Here is an 18,501-nt window from a genome sequence, read left to right on the forward strand (position 1 = left end):
GGGAGTAGAGTGTCCCTGCCTCACCGCAGGAGGAGGATGGCAGGCTGGGCCTAGGTCACTGGTCTCACCTCTGAGCCTTCCGGAGCCTCTCCGGCCAGAGGACTTCCCTGGGCTCTCTTGGTACCGAAAACTTTTCTGGCGTTCCTGGCAGCCACGTGTCTCTTCCCGACCCTTTCCCGGCAACCCGTGCATCCTGGCATCCAAGCAGCCTGACGCTTTGAGGGTGTTGTGTGAAGCCTGCTGAAGGAACAAGTGGCCGAGGCCGAATGCATGCTCAGGGTCCACGCATCAACCATCTGTGCCTCCGGGGCCCTTCACCTTTCTGTGAGAAGGGTCCTTTCTCGCCACAGATGCGCCTCCCAGAGTGCACAAATTTCTGGTGACACACACACACCCTTAAGAGGTCAAGAATGTGGCCTGACAGAGACAAGTTACAAAATAAAAACAAAGCTGTCGGTGGTCCCCCTATTGGTGCATTTCGGGGAGGAGTTGGGGACTTGGTGGAGCAGTCCGAGGGTGGGTGCCTCGGCCCTGGGTGGGACTGGTGACTCCTCTGCACAGCTGTCTGTGAGGCCAGAGGGCCCCCCTTGACCACCTGCAACCCGTTCCCACTTACCCATCACCCTGGCTGCGGGGGAGGCAGGGACAAGGCTTCTGCCTGTAGAAGGGGTCCTGGGAGGAGGATGTGTTGTTAGTGCGATTCCCCGATTCCCCGGGGCTGGCCCTGAGAGAAGATTGAAGAGTGGCTTAAGTGGGAGGAGCAAATGCCAAGGAGGAGTGGGGAAGGGAGTCGGGAGGGGAAGGCACTCAGCACCTGGACTCAACCCTGCAGGGAAGCCTCCCTCCCCCGCCAGCCTGCACTCACCGCTCCTCAGCCAGAGCAGAGCCCCTCCCGGGAGATGGGGCCCCAAAGCTCTCAGGCACAGAGGTAGGTAGTGCAGGAGGATGAGCCAGCTGCCCGGAAGTGGTCTTCCCAGAGGATACGGGTGAAGCCCCCATCATACCTGCCGCACAGGGTCCCTGCTCCCGGCGGCCAGCGAGGGATGCCAGCGTGCGTGGCTGTCACTGGTCACCATCACCAGCATGAGCCACCTGAGAAGTGTGCCGGGCCCTCCAACTTTTTCATGGCAGAACCTGTGGATAATAAAGTTGCTTGGGGGAATGGGTTGTGCCCCATGGGAGGGAAAGTCCCTTGCTGGCTGGGCCTGGGACAGAGACCTAGGCCAGGGATGGGCCCACGCACAAATCCTGGCAGTGGCACAAAGGTATGATTGGCCTCATGGCTCTACCTAAGCTAAAAGGATCCCCCTTACCTTTCCTAGTTTGTCAGTTAAGACTTGGGGGTGCCCTCCCCACTGTGGCCCTGCATCAAACCCTGTGTTAGGTGGGCATAAGTGAGGCTACCAGGGCAAACCTGGTGTGGAGGGGAGACAGTGCAGAGGGGAGGGCAAGCCGTTGGGCCACACCCCTAAATGATTTCTTGGAGCAGCGGGCCTAGCAGGGCCCAAATTGGGGAAGAAGGGACTGGCACGGTTAGGCGTGAGCCCTAGGGAAGTGCCTCATGCAGTGATATGGGTGAGGCCGGGCTGGGGGCCCTGCTGGCCATGTCCTGGACTGGTGTCCTGTGACTCAGGCCTGCTCAGCATCTTGCCCTGGTCCCCCACCCAGAACAAGTCAAGCTACATTCTCAGTTTCACATTAGTCTTTTATTATAACTGTATTTAACGGGATCACTTTGCCAAAAGGAGAAGTCATTTCTTAAATCAGTATGAGTTACAGCATAAAGATGAATGAGAACAAAGCAATAGGATATAAATGGCACAACAGGATATTCCATAAGTCAAATGAACTGTGCCATCATGAGACAAATTATTATGACAACTTTTACATCAAAGTGGTCTCAAGCCTGTTTACAGGAACTTTAGATTTCTTTTCAACACTATAAAAAGAGAGCTTTTGAAAGTAACATGGGGGGTGGGGTGGGGTGGGGAAGCGGTTTTGGCCCGTGAGAAGGAAGCTTGGCTTGCCAGGTGGCGTCCTTAATTCATCCCGGCCTCCTCTCCCTGTCCCACGGCCCCCCAGAGCCCCTGTTCTGTACACATGGGGGCGGGGACCGGTGTGCACCTGCAGGGGAGGGGGATGGAATGATGGCATGGCCTGGCCTCCACAGGACAGCCACTGGGAGGGCCTGCATCGCCCCTCACCCTGCTCCCCGCAACACTGGTTCTGTAACAGCCCCTGGAGGCAACTTCTTAAGGAAACAATAAAATGAAAACAAAAATAGTAAATTTAAGTCACCTCTGGCAGATTACCTATCTTTAGGAGACAACGTAACTGCCACTGAGTTTTGTATTTGTTCATCGTCTCTGACAAAGTGGAGGAGTCCTTTGTGTTAGCGGTGGGCAATCAGACCCGAAGGACTAATGAACTCTGTCAGATGCAGAGAAGGCAAAGCACAGGGAGGCCTCGGGTGTATTTTTAGTCACACTTATTCCGCAGTGGTATTACTTCTTACCAGATTGCAGTTAGAAGTGAGCATTTGCAGGAGATCACCTTTGGAAGAAGAATCCAGTATAATTAAATGTTTAAAGTGTTATAAGACCCCTTGGCATATACAAAAGGTAAGGCAAAGTCATAATGACTTTCTTTCTCTAATCTGTAGCTCTCATATGTAATGTACAGAGAGAAAATTTAACTCAAATTTCCAAACTGATCAGAGAGGAATGCATGAAACACAGACACACGTATTAAAAAAGTGGATGACAGAATTCATCTAAGCTTTACATATATAAAATCTATTTAACTGCTAATAATCAAAACATGAGAGGGTTCCACTGATTATATTTGTTAAAGAAAAATAAAAAGGTTTCATATATTCAGGATTTAAAAAAATGTGCAATGAAACAGAAGTACCTGATAAAATAATAAAAAAGGAACACATTCTTTTAATAGCACTGTAACTAATAAAAATGCAAACAATGCTCGACTACGAAAAATAACAAGTCACTTAAAACGACTGAGAGAGTAATACAATTCTCAAACCCCATGGATCTATGGAAAGTGGAGGGTGGCACTGCCCATGTCCCACTCCCCCTCGTGCCTCCTTCCTCGGAGGGGGGAGCAGCGCACTGGGGACCGCAGCAGCAACAGCTCTGAGGGACCCCGTCGCTTCCCGTGTAGCACAGACACGGAAGCACAGAGCGGAGGACCTGCCCCTGGTGTGCTGGCGGGCCGGGGGTGTTCAGTGACTCGTAGACACCCAGCCGACTGCGACTGCAGGGAGGTAGCCTAGAGCCTTGTCAGGGTGCTGGCTGTCTGGCAGCTCCCGTGTGCCCACTGACACTGGACTATCACGACTCTAGCTCTCAGGGCCAAGGAAATGCTCGAAGTGAGCAGACGGCTGTCCGCCACTGCGAGGGGACAGCCAGCTCTGTGGCCCTTTCCAGCCACTGTCCTGGAGCCCTGGCGAGGATGGCTCCAGGCTTCTTACCTTAGAACCGAAAACACCAACAGCTCCCCAAACCAGGTCCTCGGAGAGAAAATAATGGCAACCCGGTGCAGCTGCAAGGCCACTCACTGCAGGGGGACCTTGGGAGCATACAAAGTGTCTTCAAGGCGACACACAGTAACTTACTCAGTCACCCCCACAGGGGGCTGGGCAGACCACTCAGGACGCTCATCAGCGTATCTTTGAGTGACCATGGAAGGCCCAACAACCCTGTTATCTGAGCGAAACCGGGGTTGTCATTCCTCTTCCAGCTCACGCGTTCAGAGATTTTCCCACTAGAGGTTAAGAACAAATCTTAGGGCTACTTAGAACCCTCTCTGTAGTAGCTGACTCTCGAGTCGTCACTAGTTTTTGGAGAGCGAGAGCACGTGGGAAATGAGGTCATTATCACGTTTGTCTGTAGAGAGATACATGGTTAGCAGTGGGAAGGATGTACACGGTGTGTGTTCTTTCAAACTTAGCTTTTCGCTCGTGGGCATGACAGGTTCCGCTGCCCAGAGGCCCCGCCATCCTCAGAGGAGAGGCCCTAAGAGCCAGTCACCTCAGGGCAGGGGCACTGTGGCTCTCCTGTCAGAACTCCTGCTTGGGCACAGGAGAGTGGAAGTGTCCTCTATAGGGACTTCTCCTTAAGGAGACAAACAGCTCCTGTGATGCTTTCTGCCCATCGCGATTCCATAAGCTGCCTACGGAAAAGCGCAAATCCCCACCCCGTGCTGAAGCCCGGGGAGGCGCAGCCACGCCAGACCTGGTCCTGCCCTGGCGGTGGTGCCTGGGACGCAGTGCACAACCGAACCCAGGCCCTGCAGCTCCTACACTTGGCTCCCAGCAAGGAAGGGCTGTGCAGAAATCCCACACCTTCCTGACATCTGGAATGTTCTGCGGGAAGCCCTGCTCCCCCAGAAGGGACTCCAGGTCTAGTTCCCTGTTACTGCTACTTTAAGGCCAATGGGAGATCCTGACTCTGGATGGGAATGAGTTTGGGTTTTTCCCTTTACTTCTCAATTGACAGGTGACAAATGTATTCTAGCGTCAAAGCTACAGAGGCTTTACCAGAAAACTGAGAGATGTTTACCCCACAAGTCAGGGTCACATTTACCAATTCAAGGAAGTAATATTGTTACAACTTTTGAAATCAGTGCAGCAAAGATTGGCTCAACGTGACCTTGCTTTCTGGTTGTGAAAGATCCTAAGAGGAGAAATACAGTTGTCTGAGGAGGGACAGTGATGGCCAGAGTCGATCTGGCCTGAGGTCTGGAAATGTACTCTTTAAGAAATGAAAAAAATCTAACTCCCATCACACTGAAATAGGATTCCTAAGTTTAGACCCTGTTTCTAAAGATCGCTGTAACTTTCTGAAAGGTCAGTGATGGGTTTTTTCCAGGCCTGGAATCTACCAGTTCTAGTCCGTTCTGTTGTATCTGGCTCTGCTGTATGGCTTCCCAAAGGAGGAATGAAAGACGCTGAGATACAGATTTCCAGAGAGAAAGCCTTCTTGATATCAATCGATTTTCCTACGCCTGATGCTCTGAGGGAGGGAAGATTTGAAACCAACTCTTCTTCCTTCTCTAGTTATAATTAAAGGAGTTGCCACACCTAATTCTTAGTTGGGGAGAAGAGGACAGAGGAAAATTGTGGTTTGCTCTTTTTTTTGACAGTGAGCATGATCCTGGATACTTAACCCAGGTCCACCTCAGAGGACGGGGGGGGGGGGGGGGGGGGGGGTGGGACGAGGTAAGGGCCACGAAAGCCCTGTCTACGTTCTGGTGAACATCAGTCCATGTGCTCTGTGGCCCCGTCTGCCTCTCTCTGGAGGGTTCCGATGGGCTGCACTAGGGCCACAGGCCTGCTGGGAAGGAAGTGTTGGTTTCAGAGGGGTCTCCGCTGGGGGAGCCTCAGGCAGACCGTGGGGCCGCTGAGGGGGGTGGCCAGTCCCTACAAGGAAAGCCAAGGGCACTGTGGTCAGATGTCCAGGGGGCTCACAATGGTGAAGCCAGAGTCCTTGCTGTTGCTGCTGCTGTCCTCATCGGGGCTGGAGCTGGGGTTGCTGGAGGAAGCTGAGGCTGGGCCCATCAGTGGGTCAGAGAACACCAGAGGGGAGCGGGCCAGGGGCTCGCTTTTCCCAGAGGTGCTTCGGAGGGTGCGAAGAGGCTGAGCCTGGCCTGAGAAGGACCCCTTGGTGCTGCCCGTGTCGTCTTCTTTGGAGACCAGGATGAAGTCGTCCGCGCTCCCTCTGTCCGTGCGCCCGGGTGTTTCTGAAGAGGACTGTGAAGCAGAGTCAGAAGTAGAGGTGGATGAGAGAAGAATCCAGTGAAATGAGAGAACTAAGTAGTAGCCCTGGGAGCACTTCACGGAAGTTCAGGCCCCTGGCCCGATGCTCTTCCTTGGAAAGATGCAGTGTTTGGCCAGGTACTTCCCAGTGGCGGGGCGCCAGCTCCCCTGAAGCTGGATGCTGGGTTCCCAGGGCAATAGAGTAAATCTCCTGCCTGATAAGTTGAGAGAGGCCGGCTCAAGAGACAGCCAGAAGGCTGCAGACAGACTCCCTGCCAGCTGCACGTGGCACCCTGCCGTGCGCATCACTCGTCTTCCTCGGGCTTTAATGTTCTCATCTGCAAAATGGGGATAAGGACAGCATCTGTGACCTAGCGTGTGGTCACCGTGCAGTGAGGTCACGTGCATGGATGTGAATCACACAGAATTGGCTCCTAATGTAAGCCCAGATCCGGAGCGGTTTTACTACCGGCTTAAAGAATAGCTTCAGGAGGGCCTAATGTATGTATCTCATAACCAGCTCATCCCGGGTATGCGCTTAGGGGCCCCCCTGGGACAATGGTGGCAAACACAAAAACCAGGAATGGTTAAGTGCCAAGTATATGGCAAAAGGCAGAAAGGCAGAAGTGGTTTACTGACCATGCTTTTCCTTTCTTCTTAAGCAATTATGAGTAGCGTTTGTTTTTGACTAAAAACGCAGACATCTATGAACATGAGTAAGGGTCTTGGGTTAAGCCCAGAGAAGCCCCTGCCCGCCCTGACGTGAGGAAAGCTACAGCCTGACCAAGGATGTTCCAGAGCTGGCCAGGCGGAAGAAGTGCTGACATAAGCTGGTGTGGTGCCCACACCTGCTCGACCACCCACCTCGCCTACTCTCCCATAGCGTGGGTGGGGGCTGGGGCGGGAGTCTGAGGTCTGACGACATGCGCACAGCGCCGTGGCTGGAAGTGCCACCCGATCCTCTGGCCTCCAGACCAGTATGGCCTGGGCCACCGGTGGGCTGTGGGCAGAGCCTGGACAGGTAGCTGGCGACACTTCCAAGGGAAATCTGGGCTTGACTGACAGTGCTTTCTCTGAACTACATGTTCTTGGTGACATGCGGGTGGTGAGTAGCTAAATAATGGCTCAGGTGCCTCTACCCTCTGCCCCTTCGTCCACCTTTAAGATACTTAATTGGGAGAACAGAAACAGAATTAGCCTTGAGATCACAGGGCTTGAGACAACAGGTCTTGAAGTTCCTCATCTCAAGGTTTAAAGCTGTTTCCATTCCATCAACACATTAACTCTTACAAAACTGAGGAGACACACAGATCCTGGCACTCTGGTAGAAGGGGATGTGATCATAGCTGGTACTAGGGCAGTTTGGGAGAGAAAGACCGTCCATTGTGAGGTGTACCCAGTCGGACGGTGCCACCCTTGGAGAGGCTGGAAGGGACACGTGAGTGGGGCTTGTGCTCCCACGCATATATATGCACACGGGGTGCAGGGCAGGCTGGGCTGTGGGACCTCAGCTTCAACCTTCTACCTCCAAAGCGTGGACACTGTTCATGTGACCATTGTCCTGCACTGTAAACTGTGAAAACCTTGACCTCTCACCCCACGTAGGGTCTGTGGCTGGAACACTGCTGGGCAGAGCTCATCTTAGTTTGAAAATAAAAAGAGCATGTACAGCAGGCCCTATTTTCAGAGCGACTACAGAAATACCACGACAACCCACTCTCCTTTGGCTTACAGTGAATACATTACAAGACTTTGAAGAGGAGAAATACGTTATAAAGCCTGTGACTGGAAGTAAAGCTGAGGTTCCTGCCATCACTCTAATTATCTGGCACATTTCTGGGAAAGTAGTGAAGTCAAGTTACTAATCTTGGGTTACCCCCCTGCCTCCCGTTCCCAGAAAAAATTATGGACTGACTCAGACAAAGCACGGCAGAGCTGGCAGGGCCTGACCTTCTTTTATTACCCCTCCTCACCTTTATATTACAGATCACAAAAGGAAGCCCATTTCAGAGGCCTGGTGGCCTGGCCATTGTCACAAAGCGAATTAAAAGATCTGGACTCTTCTGGACTCCTACCCAGAACTTTTTTCTAAACACAAAGATGCCTTCTTTCTGGATTTCCATAGCAGCCTTTGCTACTACCTGGTTCTGTTTATATCATTTACACAATCCTCTTTTTTTTTTTTTTTTTTTTTTTTTGCCAAACACAAGCATGTACTATACAACGGGAGGTTTCAACCCGTCAGTCCTGCCTAAAACTGGCCAGGACCAGCACAATATACAGCCCCCGGACCCCGGCCTGCTGTCCTCGCCCTGCCTCATTTCTTACCTTGAGTTTAGGAACATGGTGGATGCAGGTGAGCCCAACTGTGGACTAGCCGTTCAAGAGAAGTGTGCTCTTTCTATGCTGATACAGAAGCACGCAGCCACAGGTGGATATTGAGTACTTAAAAGGTGGCTAGTGTGACGGAGGAACTGTATTTTTAACTTAAAGCCATTTAATCTTAATGAGTTTAAATTTAATTTTAGATAGACATCTGGCTAGTAGCTACTGTATTTAGACAATGCAGATATAGACCATACAAATAAAAATAGGGGCCCCAAGTACCAGTGAGGCACATGATGTGGGCTGGATGACGAAAAGAATCTAGAGTCCTACAAGGTCCTGCCGTCTACTGCCATAGAGTTGAGTCAAGTTTACCAAAAAACTTCCAAACGAGTGTGTGAAGAAGGACAGACTGGGAGGAAGGGGCAGAATGTGGCTCTTCCCATTCTACAGAACACAATTTTGCATCTGCCCTTTTCAGAGCTGGGGATAAGATTTGTGAGTCGAATGGAAAGAACAGTACTAACCAACATGCTGGCAGGGAGTGAGGCACGTGCATTTCCAAAGAGGAAAAGCCCTACTGAAGCTCCTGATGGGGAAGGGCACTGAGCCACCTCCCCCAAGGCGGTAAGCCTGACCCTCGGCATTGTCCTCTGCACATACTTTCGTGCTAAACCAAGAAGCAAAGTTCATTCCCAACTTAGGAATGAGCTGTGGCACAACCCACCACACACCAAGACGTGGTGACTACATCTCCAGAAAATGTCTCCAAAGCCCGCCTCGCACTGTTGCCCCGGCCTCTGGCCCTCTAACTGGAAGCTCATCAGCGGGGGCCACATCCCATACCCTGAGCACCCTGAACACTTGGCAGAGCAGGCCCTCAGCTCACCTTTGGGAGGCAGGAGGGAAAACGCCTTCAGAACACCCACCTGGCCCACACGTTCCCGTCCAGAGCCAGCCGCCTCTGCCACCCTGGCCCCACAGGGTAAGAAAGTAAGTCCGCCAGTTCCAAGCCCTGACAGTCGTCCCAAGGCTTGAGACACAGGTTCCTAAGGAAAGATGCTGGGCCAGGACTTCCAGCGTAGTGGTTCCTGTATGAATCTAGACCAGATCCCCGGGCACTGGGGCACAAGGCTCCAGACATTTGGCTCTCTATGCGACCTGTTGCTTCATCCGGGATTTCTCTTGCCTTTCCTCCCATGAAGGCAAGAGAACAGCACTGCTTCCCTAATTCTTCCTTCCTCAGATAAAACCTCTTTCAGGAGTACAGGGTTTTTTTTTTTTTTTTTTTTTTTTATAAACTGCTAACATCCTTGGGGAAGAAGCCATGGCAGGAATGAGCAAAGAAGAAAAGCCCTGCTATTTTCCCTTTTCCCACTTTTCTTCTTTTCCACTTAACCCTACAGAGGAACAGAGACGCAGAGAAGGCAGCTGTGGGGTCTCTGGGCACAGGATGGGTTGACTGTGTTTTAGAAGCGCACACAGAGGCAGGTCTCTTGGATGCTGCACAGGAGTGTGGCCCTGCCAGAGCAAGGGCATATCCTATTTCGGGCCATCTACACCTCATGGCTGGCTCACCTTGTGTGCACATGGGTTCTGCTGGGGCAATGGCGGTAACAGGTAGGTTCTTACAAAATGAAAACTGGGAGTAACAATGGCAAAGTATAATCAAGAAGCTTTAAATTTAGCAAATTCATTAGTGCTTTTGAAAGGTCTTTTTCTGTAATATTTTTACACATTCAAATAAAAAAATCATGTTAAATTTTAAAACAACATCGTCAATTAAAAATAGTTGGGGGGTGAGCCTAAACTCAACAAAATTTGAAGAAATGATTATTGAAAAACATCTGCTTAGGGAAGGAGAATTTGGAGGAACTAATCAAATTAAACTTGCAATGTTAATGCACTATTCATGTGGCTAAAAATGCAGACTAAATGCTCTATGAAAACTTTTTTTTTTTTTAACGTTTATTCATTTTTTGAGACAGAGAGAGACAGAGCATGAATGGGGGAAGGTCAGAGAGAGAGGGAGACACAGAATCTGAAACAGGCTCCAGGCTCTGAGCTGTCAGCACAGAGCCCGACGCGGGGCTCGAACTCACGGACCGCGAGATCATGACCTGAGCCGAAGTCGGATGCCCAACCGACTGAGCCACCCAGGCGCCCCGAAAACTTCTTTTTAAAGCTGAATGAAATTAACCACACAAGCCTCTCTCTCCTTGAAAAGTACTCTTCAAACTAAAAAAAATCCCATTCTAACATATCATTTTGGTTTTTTCATCACAAAAATAATTTGTAAGTATCTGGATGCTCGGTTTTGAGAGAGAGCCTTAGATGAGATTTTGCTAATGTTCATTTTTCAAGATGAAACTTTGTAAGCCATGAAAAAGTGTATTATTAGGGATTTTTAGTCCTGTCAGAGAAAGTATAGTGAGGAAGCATGGTGGAGCTAGAAGCCTACTGGATTGGAACAGAAGTTCTGGAAACGTGATGCCTGTTGAGCCTATGCGCCTCTGAGGCCTTCATTTTCTCACTGGTAAAATAAGCAGACAGGACTAAGCACAAGAGGAATTTCTTGGATTCTTTCTCACTGGAAAATTCTATGTTCCTATGTTAGAATAAATTATATACTATGTCGACACCTTGAGAGCAGGGGTCAGCAAACTATGGCCCATAAGCCAAATGTGGTCCGTGGCCTGTTTTGTATGTCTCTCAAGCTGAGAATGGCTTATACATTTTTAAAGGTTGTAAAAACAAAGAAACAAACACACCAAATACAAAAACAAATACGTGACATAGACCACATGTCACCTACAACTCCTAAAATATTAATTAGCTGATCCTTTACAGGAAGACTTCGCTGACCTCTCTCCCTTAGAGGATGGACATTAATGAGAAGCCCTCCTCCACGAAGGCAAAAAAAAAAAGGTCTAGCCAACTGAAGTACACTCAGGAGAGCACTGGGAAAGAATGAACAGCACTTCCTGTGCTAACGGGGAATTGGGGCGTCAGCTAGAGGTAACCAATAGCTGAGGCAGAGATCTGGCTTTCTAATGTCACACAATAGGACTGGTAGGAGGTTCAGGCCAAAGCTGCTGCATACAGGCATGTAGGTTGTATACTGAACAACTCTGGGAGATAACAGCCTAATTATTATCATTGTGAATGGTACCCTGTAGGGCACTAGGGTATGTAACTCGCACAGCTGTATACGGCACTTCTGGGCTCAGGCCACCTGTGGTATTTTACAGCTGAACTTCACACATGGTAATTTGAAATGACTTTGGCAAAGTTTTCATTATTCCTTGCTTTGAAGAACTCTCGTGAATGTGCCCCCATCAAGTTCATGTGACACAGTTCATCAGAGCTCTTATACCTGCTTGGTGGCCCCAGGTGTTTGGTCGCTCTGGCCTTGGCCTTGGCCCTGGCCACTGGAGCAGTAGTGATCATCTGAGATGGTGATCTGCTCATTCTCCTCAGCTTCCAGCTGACTCTGGTTGAAACGCAGGGAACCTTTTAGAATGTCTTTGATCTATTTTTCAAAAAAGAAGAAAATAAATGAAAAAGGTGAATGGGTTTGTTTTGAAATGCTAGCTAAACCTCTAATACCTTTAAACTAGACTTATCATGGGCCATTTTTTAATAGGATGATGAATATATTACCACAAGAAAGGAATAACAGGAAAAAATCCAACTGTATCAAAGCCATGGACTTATTAATGACCAAGGAAAATTTCAGAGTCTTAATGGCCAGGCTCTCATGGGGTCAGACATGGGTGTCACATCCTGGGCAGTTATCTTAGAGCAGGAAGTGCCATTTGCCTACACACTCAGCCCCACTGAACGGCCCTTAGCTACGCAAGTGGCTGCACCCCAGCTGAACTGTTAATAACACAGGCAGACGGCTCTGAGAGCAGCACGCTCTTTTTACTAATGCGTATGTTCCACTCAGCCCTCCAAGGGTTGGGTGAGTGTGGTCCTTGTGGGTCTGAGGCCTGCCGTGGGTGGCTTGTGCTCCGAGGACAGCATGTGTTTACGGGTAAACAACTGAACATGCTGCCGGACCAGGCAACACCAGCTCTGGGTGAGGAACCAACTGAATGGCTTTGGTACGAGGAAGAAGCAAGGGTGAGAATGGAAAAGTAGCTTGGGCTACAAGCCAGTCAGACATAATCACTCGTAGGAGCACGAGGTGTAAAAAGGCGGCGGTTCAGGATGGGCCCTGTCTGGGAGGAAATGAGGGGCTGGGGGGATGTTGGCTCTAATACGTGCATGGTCCACCCTCCACAGGATACCCTCCCCAACAAGCACTGAAAGATGGCCAGCGGGACACAAAGTCAGATCAATGGACATACCTGTTTTAATCCTGCCAGAGAAACCAGAATTTGATCTTCTTTTTCCAAATTTTCTTGTAATATCACATCTTGAATATTTACTGAAAATAGAAGAATGACATTTTATAACTAATGCCCTGAGTATAACTTATCTGCTGCCACATCATTACTTGCTTGGAAATGTTTCTGTCCAATCTTGTAGTAAGTATTTCCACCAAGGACGCTCTGCCAAAGTGCAGATGAGGCAGGTGTGGGGGGGAGCAGAGGGGAGCACCGAGCCCGGTGAGCACAGCCTTCCCACCGAGGAGACACAAATGTGTTCTTATGATGACAAATGTGTCTTCACTTCTGCAGAGAGACCAGGGCACCTCCTGCATTCATCCAGCCTCTGGGAGGAAGCGTTTCATTCTGAGCTTCCTACACCGCCTCATGGTTCCATCGGGTTAACTCACCTCTGTCTCTGAAGACCAGGTCCTCCCAGGTGACTGAAGTCAGTAAAGACACCGTCTTTAAAGATTTAAACAGTAAAGCATGTTGTAAACTCAACAAAATGGTGAGAATAAAAGAACAAACTCGCGGCACCACAGGTTGCCATCGGACATCACTGCCTATCGAGTCTGCCTGACTTCACCCGGGGTCTTCACAGGAGCTACTTCTCTACGTCCTCTAGGAGGCTCACCCCCCGTGTGAGAAGTCCTTCACCCAGGCTCGATCGGGGGGATCCAGCAAGTCAGCCGTGACCGCCAGGCTCAGCATCGCACTGAGCTGCACGGTCAACGTGCAGCGGGCCTCGGGGCTCCCCCACGACACGCCTAAGGGACGCACACGGCCCTGTTGCTGGTGGGCCTGACTGAGCCGGGGTTCTCAGGAGAGAACAGGGGAGGAGGAAGAGCCCCCCCCACACCTTCCCCCCCACCGGGGCTAGGCAGGAGAATGTGTGGGGTGAAGGGCAACTAAAACACACTTTCAAGAGGATACCAATATGCACACCAGTCGGAGAATCATGACAATAAGTAGGCTTACCCTCCACTAACATCTACTTGCTTATTTTGTGGCCTTAAATCACACCTACTTATACGCACGGGCCTTATAAGGCCCATGCTTAGTCACTCACTCAGTAGAGTGGTCTCAGTCTCGACTCGAGACTCCTCAGTTGTATGCCTGGCCCCTATGGCCACCAGAGCTGTGTATCACTCCCTGCCGGCCCGCCCCTGCCCCACTGCTAGCGGAGGCAGGGCCGGCACACTGCTCTCTTGGCCCTGGGGGGCTGGGCCCACATCCGTGCAGACCAGCTCTTCCTCACTGTTCAACTCGGGTCCCATGATGCCTCTTCAGAGCAGCCTTCCTGCCCATCTAAACTAAGGGAGCCCGGGTCACAGAGCCTCTGGCCGCTGCCACATCATCTCTCTTCCTGTACTTTCACGAAGCACCTGTCACCATCTGGCATTCTCACATGCATTTGCTGGCATGTCTATTGTCCACCTCCCCCAACGGAATACAAGCCCCAAGACTGTCTTGTTCAGGGCTATCCTCTTGGCCCTTGGCATGAGACCTACCTTTCAGGTACAGTGTAAGTCCTCACTGACTGACTGAACAAACGTGGGAAAACACTCTTGGAACTTGCATTTCAAAACACTGCTATGCTAAATATTTCCAAAAATATTTGCAGTTAAGGGAAAAGGCAATGACTGATACTGTCAACATGGGCCCAGCCTGACAATTTGTTAGAATCTTCAATAGGAATAACTCTCTAACCCATGCTGACAAGTCCTCTCACGCACCGCAGCAGAAAAACAGCAGCTTTTATTTATGCAGAAAACGTGACTGTAGTTTCTGGCTCATATAAAGGCCTGCTTCAAAACAAGAAAGCAAGATGAATGGGAATGGAATAATAGATATAATTAGAGAGTGAATGTTTCTGGTTTCCTTAAAAGCCTGTAACAATTTGTTCTCTCTCAACAGAAAAACAACGCAGAATCCACTCAACAAGACATCAACGACAACCAACGGCAGGAAGCTGACAAGAAGCAGTTATGCAGGTCTGTCAGGGGGTTGAATATGGTCACTTCTGTTCTTACGAATGCCATGGTTTTCAGGCAGAGGTCTGAGGGTCTGCGGGCTGCACGTAGCAGCTGGGTAGTCTGGTGGGGCGGTAAGCCGTGCACACTGAGCCGCAGTGTGGGGCAGATGTCCCAGCTCCTGCTGTGTAAGCAGGGGCAGCAGGGGAATAACTCCGGGGCCCTGGGAGGAAGCTCAGCCAATGGATGCAGGGACATCTGGACATCTGGAAGAAGCACGGGAGGCTTCTTGGCGAGGAGGCCACTGGAGGCCGGATCAGGGGACCATGAAAAGAGGAAACGTGCAGAAAGCAAATGTGATGTATCCTGCTGCCCCAGCTCGATCTTCAGCTCCTGCCTGCCCCTTTGACAGTCTTCTGTGGAACATATCCTGAATCAAAAGGTTTGGCCAAAGTGCCCGGCTCCTGCCTCCAGTGTAATGTGGGGCCCATGGTCAGCAGCATCACAGCCGAAGGTCTTTAGGGTCACAGGCTACAGGCTAGCAGGGCAACCAGTCAATGGCTCCAGTGAGGACAGAGGCCAGTAACTATGCAGGAACCGACATCTCCTTAGAGGCGAGCAAAGACCCAGAGGGCACCCAGAGATCCTTCCTCAAAGACCAAAGAGACACGTGAGCCATCCTAGAGCCCTGACATCATCCTGGCAGGGAGAAGAGACAAAGTGGAGACACTCTAACTGGGGGCATTTGTTCAGCTGAGATGGCTAACTTGTAAGAGACCAAGTTGCCTTTAAGTGGCAGACTTAAGCCTTGGACTCTGCCACTGGTGGGAATGGACCTCCAGAGTGAGGTTTCTGTACCCCCGAGTTTAAATATATGATCTGTCACCCCAGTACAGAAATAGCGGTATCTACCTGACATCTTACAAAATCATACTGGCCATATTGCCTGAAAATCTCAGGAGGCAAGTCCTCCCAAGGTGCCCTCCTGGACGCCACAAACCCATACATCTGAGTGGTGGTGGTGTTCGCAGTGGGCAGGCTGAAGAGGGGAGTGGCGGTGAAGGTGGAAGAGGAGAGGCCCCTTGGTTTTCATTGCAGGTCTAAGTGGCAATGATGCCCCATGATCTAAAGGCCACTTTATCCCATGTGCTCTTGCTTGCTTAAAAGCATGAACAGCCAACAAGCCTAGGTGCCCCCTACGGTACCATCTCCTGGGTCTAGAGGTGGCAGAGCTGTGTGTGGGCCACCCCCCCCCCAGCCCCACCCTCTACTCCTTCCTCACCAAGATCCTCACCAGATCACACTCAGGGCAGCACCCTGCGCCCCTTCCCTCACAGCCGAGGTGGGTCATGTGACACAGCTTTGGCCAATGAGGTGTAAGTCCCCAGATGGAGCTTCTGGGAATCTCCTCATTGGGTCTGACTCAGTCTGTGGCTTTTGGGCCTTTACTCTTCCCACTTTCCCTGCTGAAATGCTGGCAGGAGCTCCACAAGTCAGCTTGCAAGGACTGTGGGCGATGAACCAGAGGCAGCCTGGGGCCCTGGGCACATCACGGAGTTGCTACACCTGCTTGGACTGCCCACCTCTGGGCTTCTTTTAGTTATGAAAAAAATAGTAATAACCTCCTGATGTGTTTATTCTACTGCTTTTGGGATTATGTTATTAGCAGCTCTATTAGTCTCAAGGTACTACAAACTGGGTGGTTTAAAACAACAGAGATGTGGGGCGCCTGGGTGGCTTAGTTGGTTGAGCATCCGACTTCGGCTCAGGTCATGATCTCACGGTCTGTGGGTTCGAACCCCGCTTCAGGCTCTCTGCTGAAACTCAGAGCCTGGAGCCTGCTTCGGATTCTGTGTCTCCCTCTCTCTCTGCCCCTCCCCCACTCTCTGTCTCTCAAAAATAAATAAATGTAAAAAAAATTTTTTTAAACAACAGAAATTTATTCTCAGTTCTGAAACCTGTAAGTCCGGGGTCAAGGTGTCGGCAGGGCTGTGTCCCCTGGAAGTTCTAAGGAAGCACTCTTTGCCTCTGGAGGTTGTTGACAATCCTTGGCATCCCTTGGCTTTGTCTCCATCATTATATGGCATTCTCTCTGTATGTTTGTGTTCAAAATCCCCTCTTTTAATAAGGACACCAGTCACTGGATTAATCAAGTCTTACCTCATCTCAACGTAATTATATCTTGTAAAGACCCTATTTACCAAAAGGTCACATTCACAAGTTCCAGATGGACATGGAATGGGGAGGAAACACTATTCGACCTGGTACGGCAGCTAAACTCTTCCCTGTTACACAGAATATAAGCCGTCCAGTTCCTTTACTGAAAGGGGGCTGAGACAGCCCCACCAATCCTCTCCTGCACGCAGAGTACAACTTCAAGTTCCAGGCTGGCTCTGGCCTGCTGTGCAGTGAGGCGAGCCAAGGGCACTCCCAGGGTGGGAGAAGAGCCCAGAGCGTACTATCTTCAGCAGCATACCCTTTCCCAGAAACTTTTCAGCCTTATTTTTTTGGACAGGATCAAAGATCACCTTTTAGAATCTGATGAAAACCAAAACCTTCTGCCCTGAAAACCCACACATGTACATAATGTTCATTTAATTTTAAGGATTAACCTCTGCTATAAAACCTCACTATAATTCATTTAATTTTCATGATAAGCCTCTGCTATAAAACATCCCTAGTCTCACTCTAAGGAATCCAGGGCACAGAAATCCAAATTAAAACAAAGGGCACCTCTGGAGACTTAAAATTTTTGAATGCAGGAATTGACTTTACTAACAACAAAGTACCGGCCGTGTCAATCCTTTGCCGCATTAGTTCAACTATACATTGATTTAAGGTAGCATTTATGAGCATTCTACTAATATACAACTTCTCAGTAACAAATATGCTTTCAGTTGCATCTACATGCAAAAATGGAAAAACATAATGATGTTTTCCTCATGCTTTAAAATAGTAAAATAGTAATGCAGTAATAGTAAAATAGTAAAATAGTAATGCACATTTTTCCTTATAGCAAGAGGCAGAGTAAGTGATGAGATAAAGTCTCTTTCTTTTTGTTTCTGTGTAGAAGGAAGTTTATGTTCTTTGCAATCTCCTTCTACTTAAGTTTTAGAAAGTATAAATGCTGGAGCACTGAAACTAAAGGGGGAAAATCTCACATAACTACTTCTGTGAAAATTACCCAAAAATCTCATCAGCGTAAGAGTTCCACGGTGACTCCACTGTATCTAAAGAGATGTCAACGTCACGGAAATAGATCTCTGACTGTAACAGGAGTGGAAGCGGCACACAAACTACTTTTTCAATTTCTTAAAAACCCTTTGTCTTCACTGCTAGAATAAACGTGTTTTCATTTGAACGGCTGGGACAAAAGGTAACGTAAGCTCATTAAGAAGGGGAGTGGAAAGGGGACAAAACAGAACTAATATCTATCTACAGTGGAGGTGGAACTTAGCTTCCTTATGCTGGAGGGTAATACCAGAACTTTTCTCAAAGGATTACGATGAAGAGTAAATACATTAGCACAGTATGTTGCCCACCGTAGAAGCTCAGGACGGTGTTCCTTTCATTTCGACATGGCCACGTTACCTCATCTGACTATCCCAACAACCATTCTAGATGAGGACTGTCATCCTATTACAGAAAAGGGAGCCAAGCTTAGCAATCCCCGGTCCATTATCTGAGGTCTCATGACAGGGAAGTGTACAGCGAGGACTAGATTCTACGTCATCTGGACTCCTCAGCTCCCCCACACTTCCATACACGGCACTGATGGAAGGGCCAGAGAGAGATATGAAGAGGCATAGGATGGGGTCTTGCCACTGACTTGATTGCCTTCTGATGTCAGTGCCCTTTATATGGCGGTGGAACTGACCTAAGTGAGGTCAGCCGGCAGGACAGGAAGTCACCTACATGCAAAACAGACTGCTGTATCATTTCTGTCAGAACTTTCTGGAGCACTGGTCCTAGCATTAAACACCTTGAACTTTGATGACCTTAGGCAGAGATCTGTGTAAATCCATTGGTAATGGGGGCAATACGTATC

At 49.6% G+C, this 18,501-nt stretch overlaps 1 protein-coding gene across 16 annotated transcripts in view; it reads right to left on the bottom strand.

Annotated features, from left to right (window-relative positions):
* Nucleotides 1-1,687: 1,687 nt before the first annotated feature.
* The window catches only part of TBC1D5 (TBC1 domain family member 5), a 539,941-nt gene continuing 523,127 nt past the window's right edge, over nucleotides 1,688-18,501 (bottom strand). For all 16 annotated transcript variants that reach the window (XM_045503738.1, XM_045503736.1, XM_045503731.1 and 13 more), the window contains 3 exons: nucleotides 12,457-12,536; nucleotides 11,478-11,633; nucleotides 1,688-5,770 (listed from right to left, as the gene is read on the bottom strand). In XM_045503738.1, the coding sequence (XP_045359694.1) occupies nucleotides 5,468-5,770; nucleotides 11,478-11,633; nucleotides 12,457-12,536 (539 nt within the window). In that variant the 3' untranslated portion in view covers nucleotides 1,688-5,467. The remainder of the gene's footprint in view (nucleotides 5,771-11,477; nucleotides 11,634-12,456; nucleotides 12,537-18,501) is intronic.

The sequence above is a fragment of the Leopardus geoffroyi genome, chromosome C2 (genome assembly GCF_018350155.1).
Source record: "Leopardus geoffroyi isolate Oge1 chromosome C2, O.geoffroyi_Oge1_pat1.0, whole genome shotgun sequence".
Classification (NCBI taxonomy): domain Eukaryota; kingdom Metazoa; phylum Chordata; class Mammalia; order Carnivora; family Felidae; genus Leopardus; species Leopardus geoffroyi.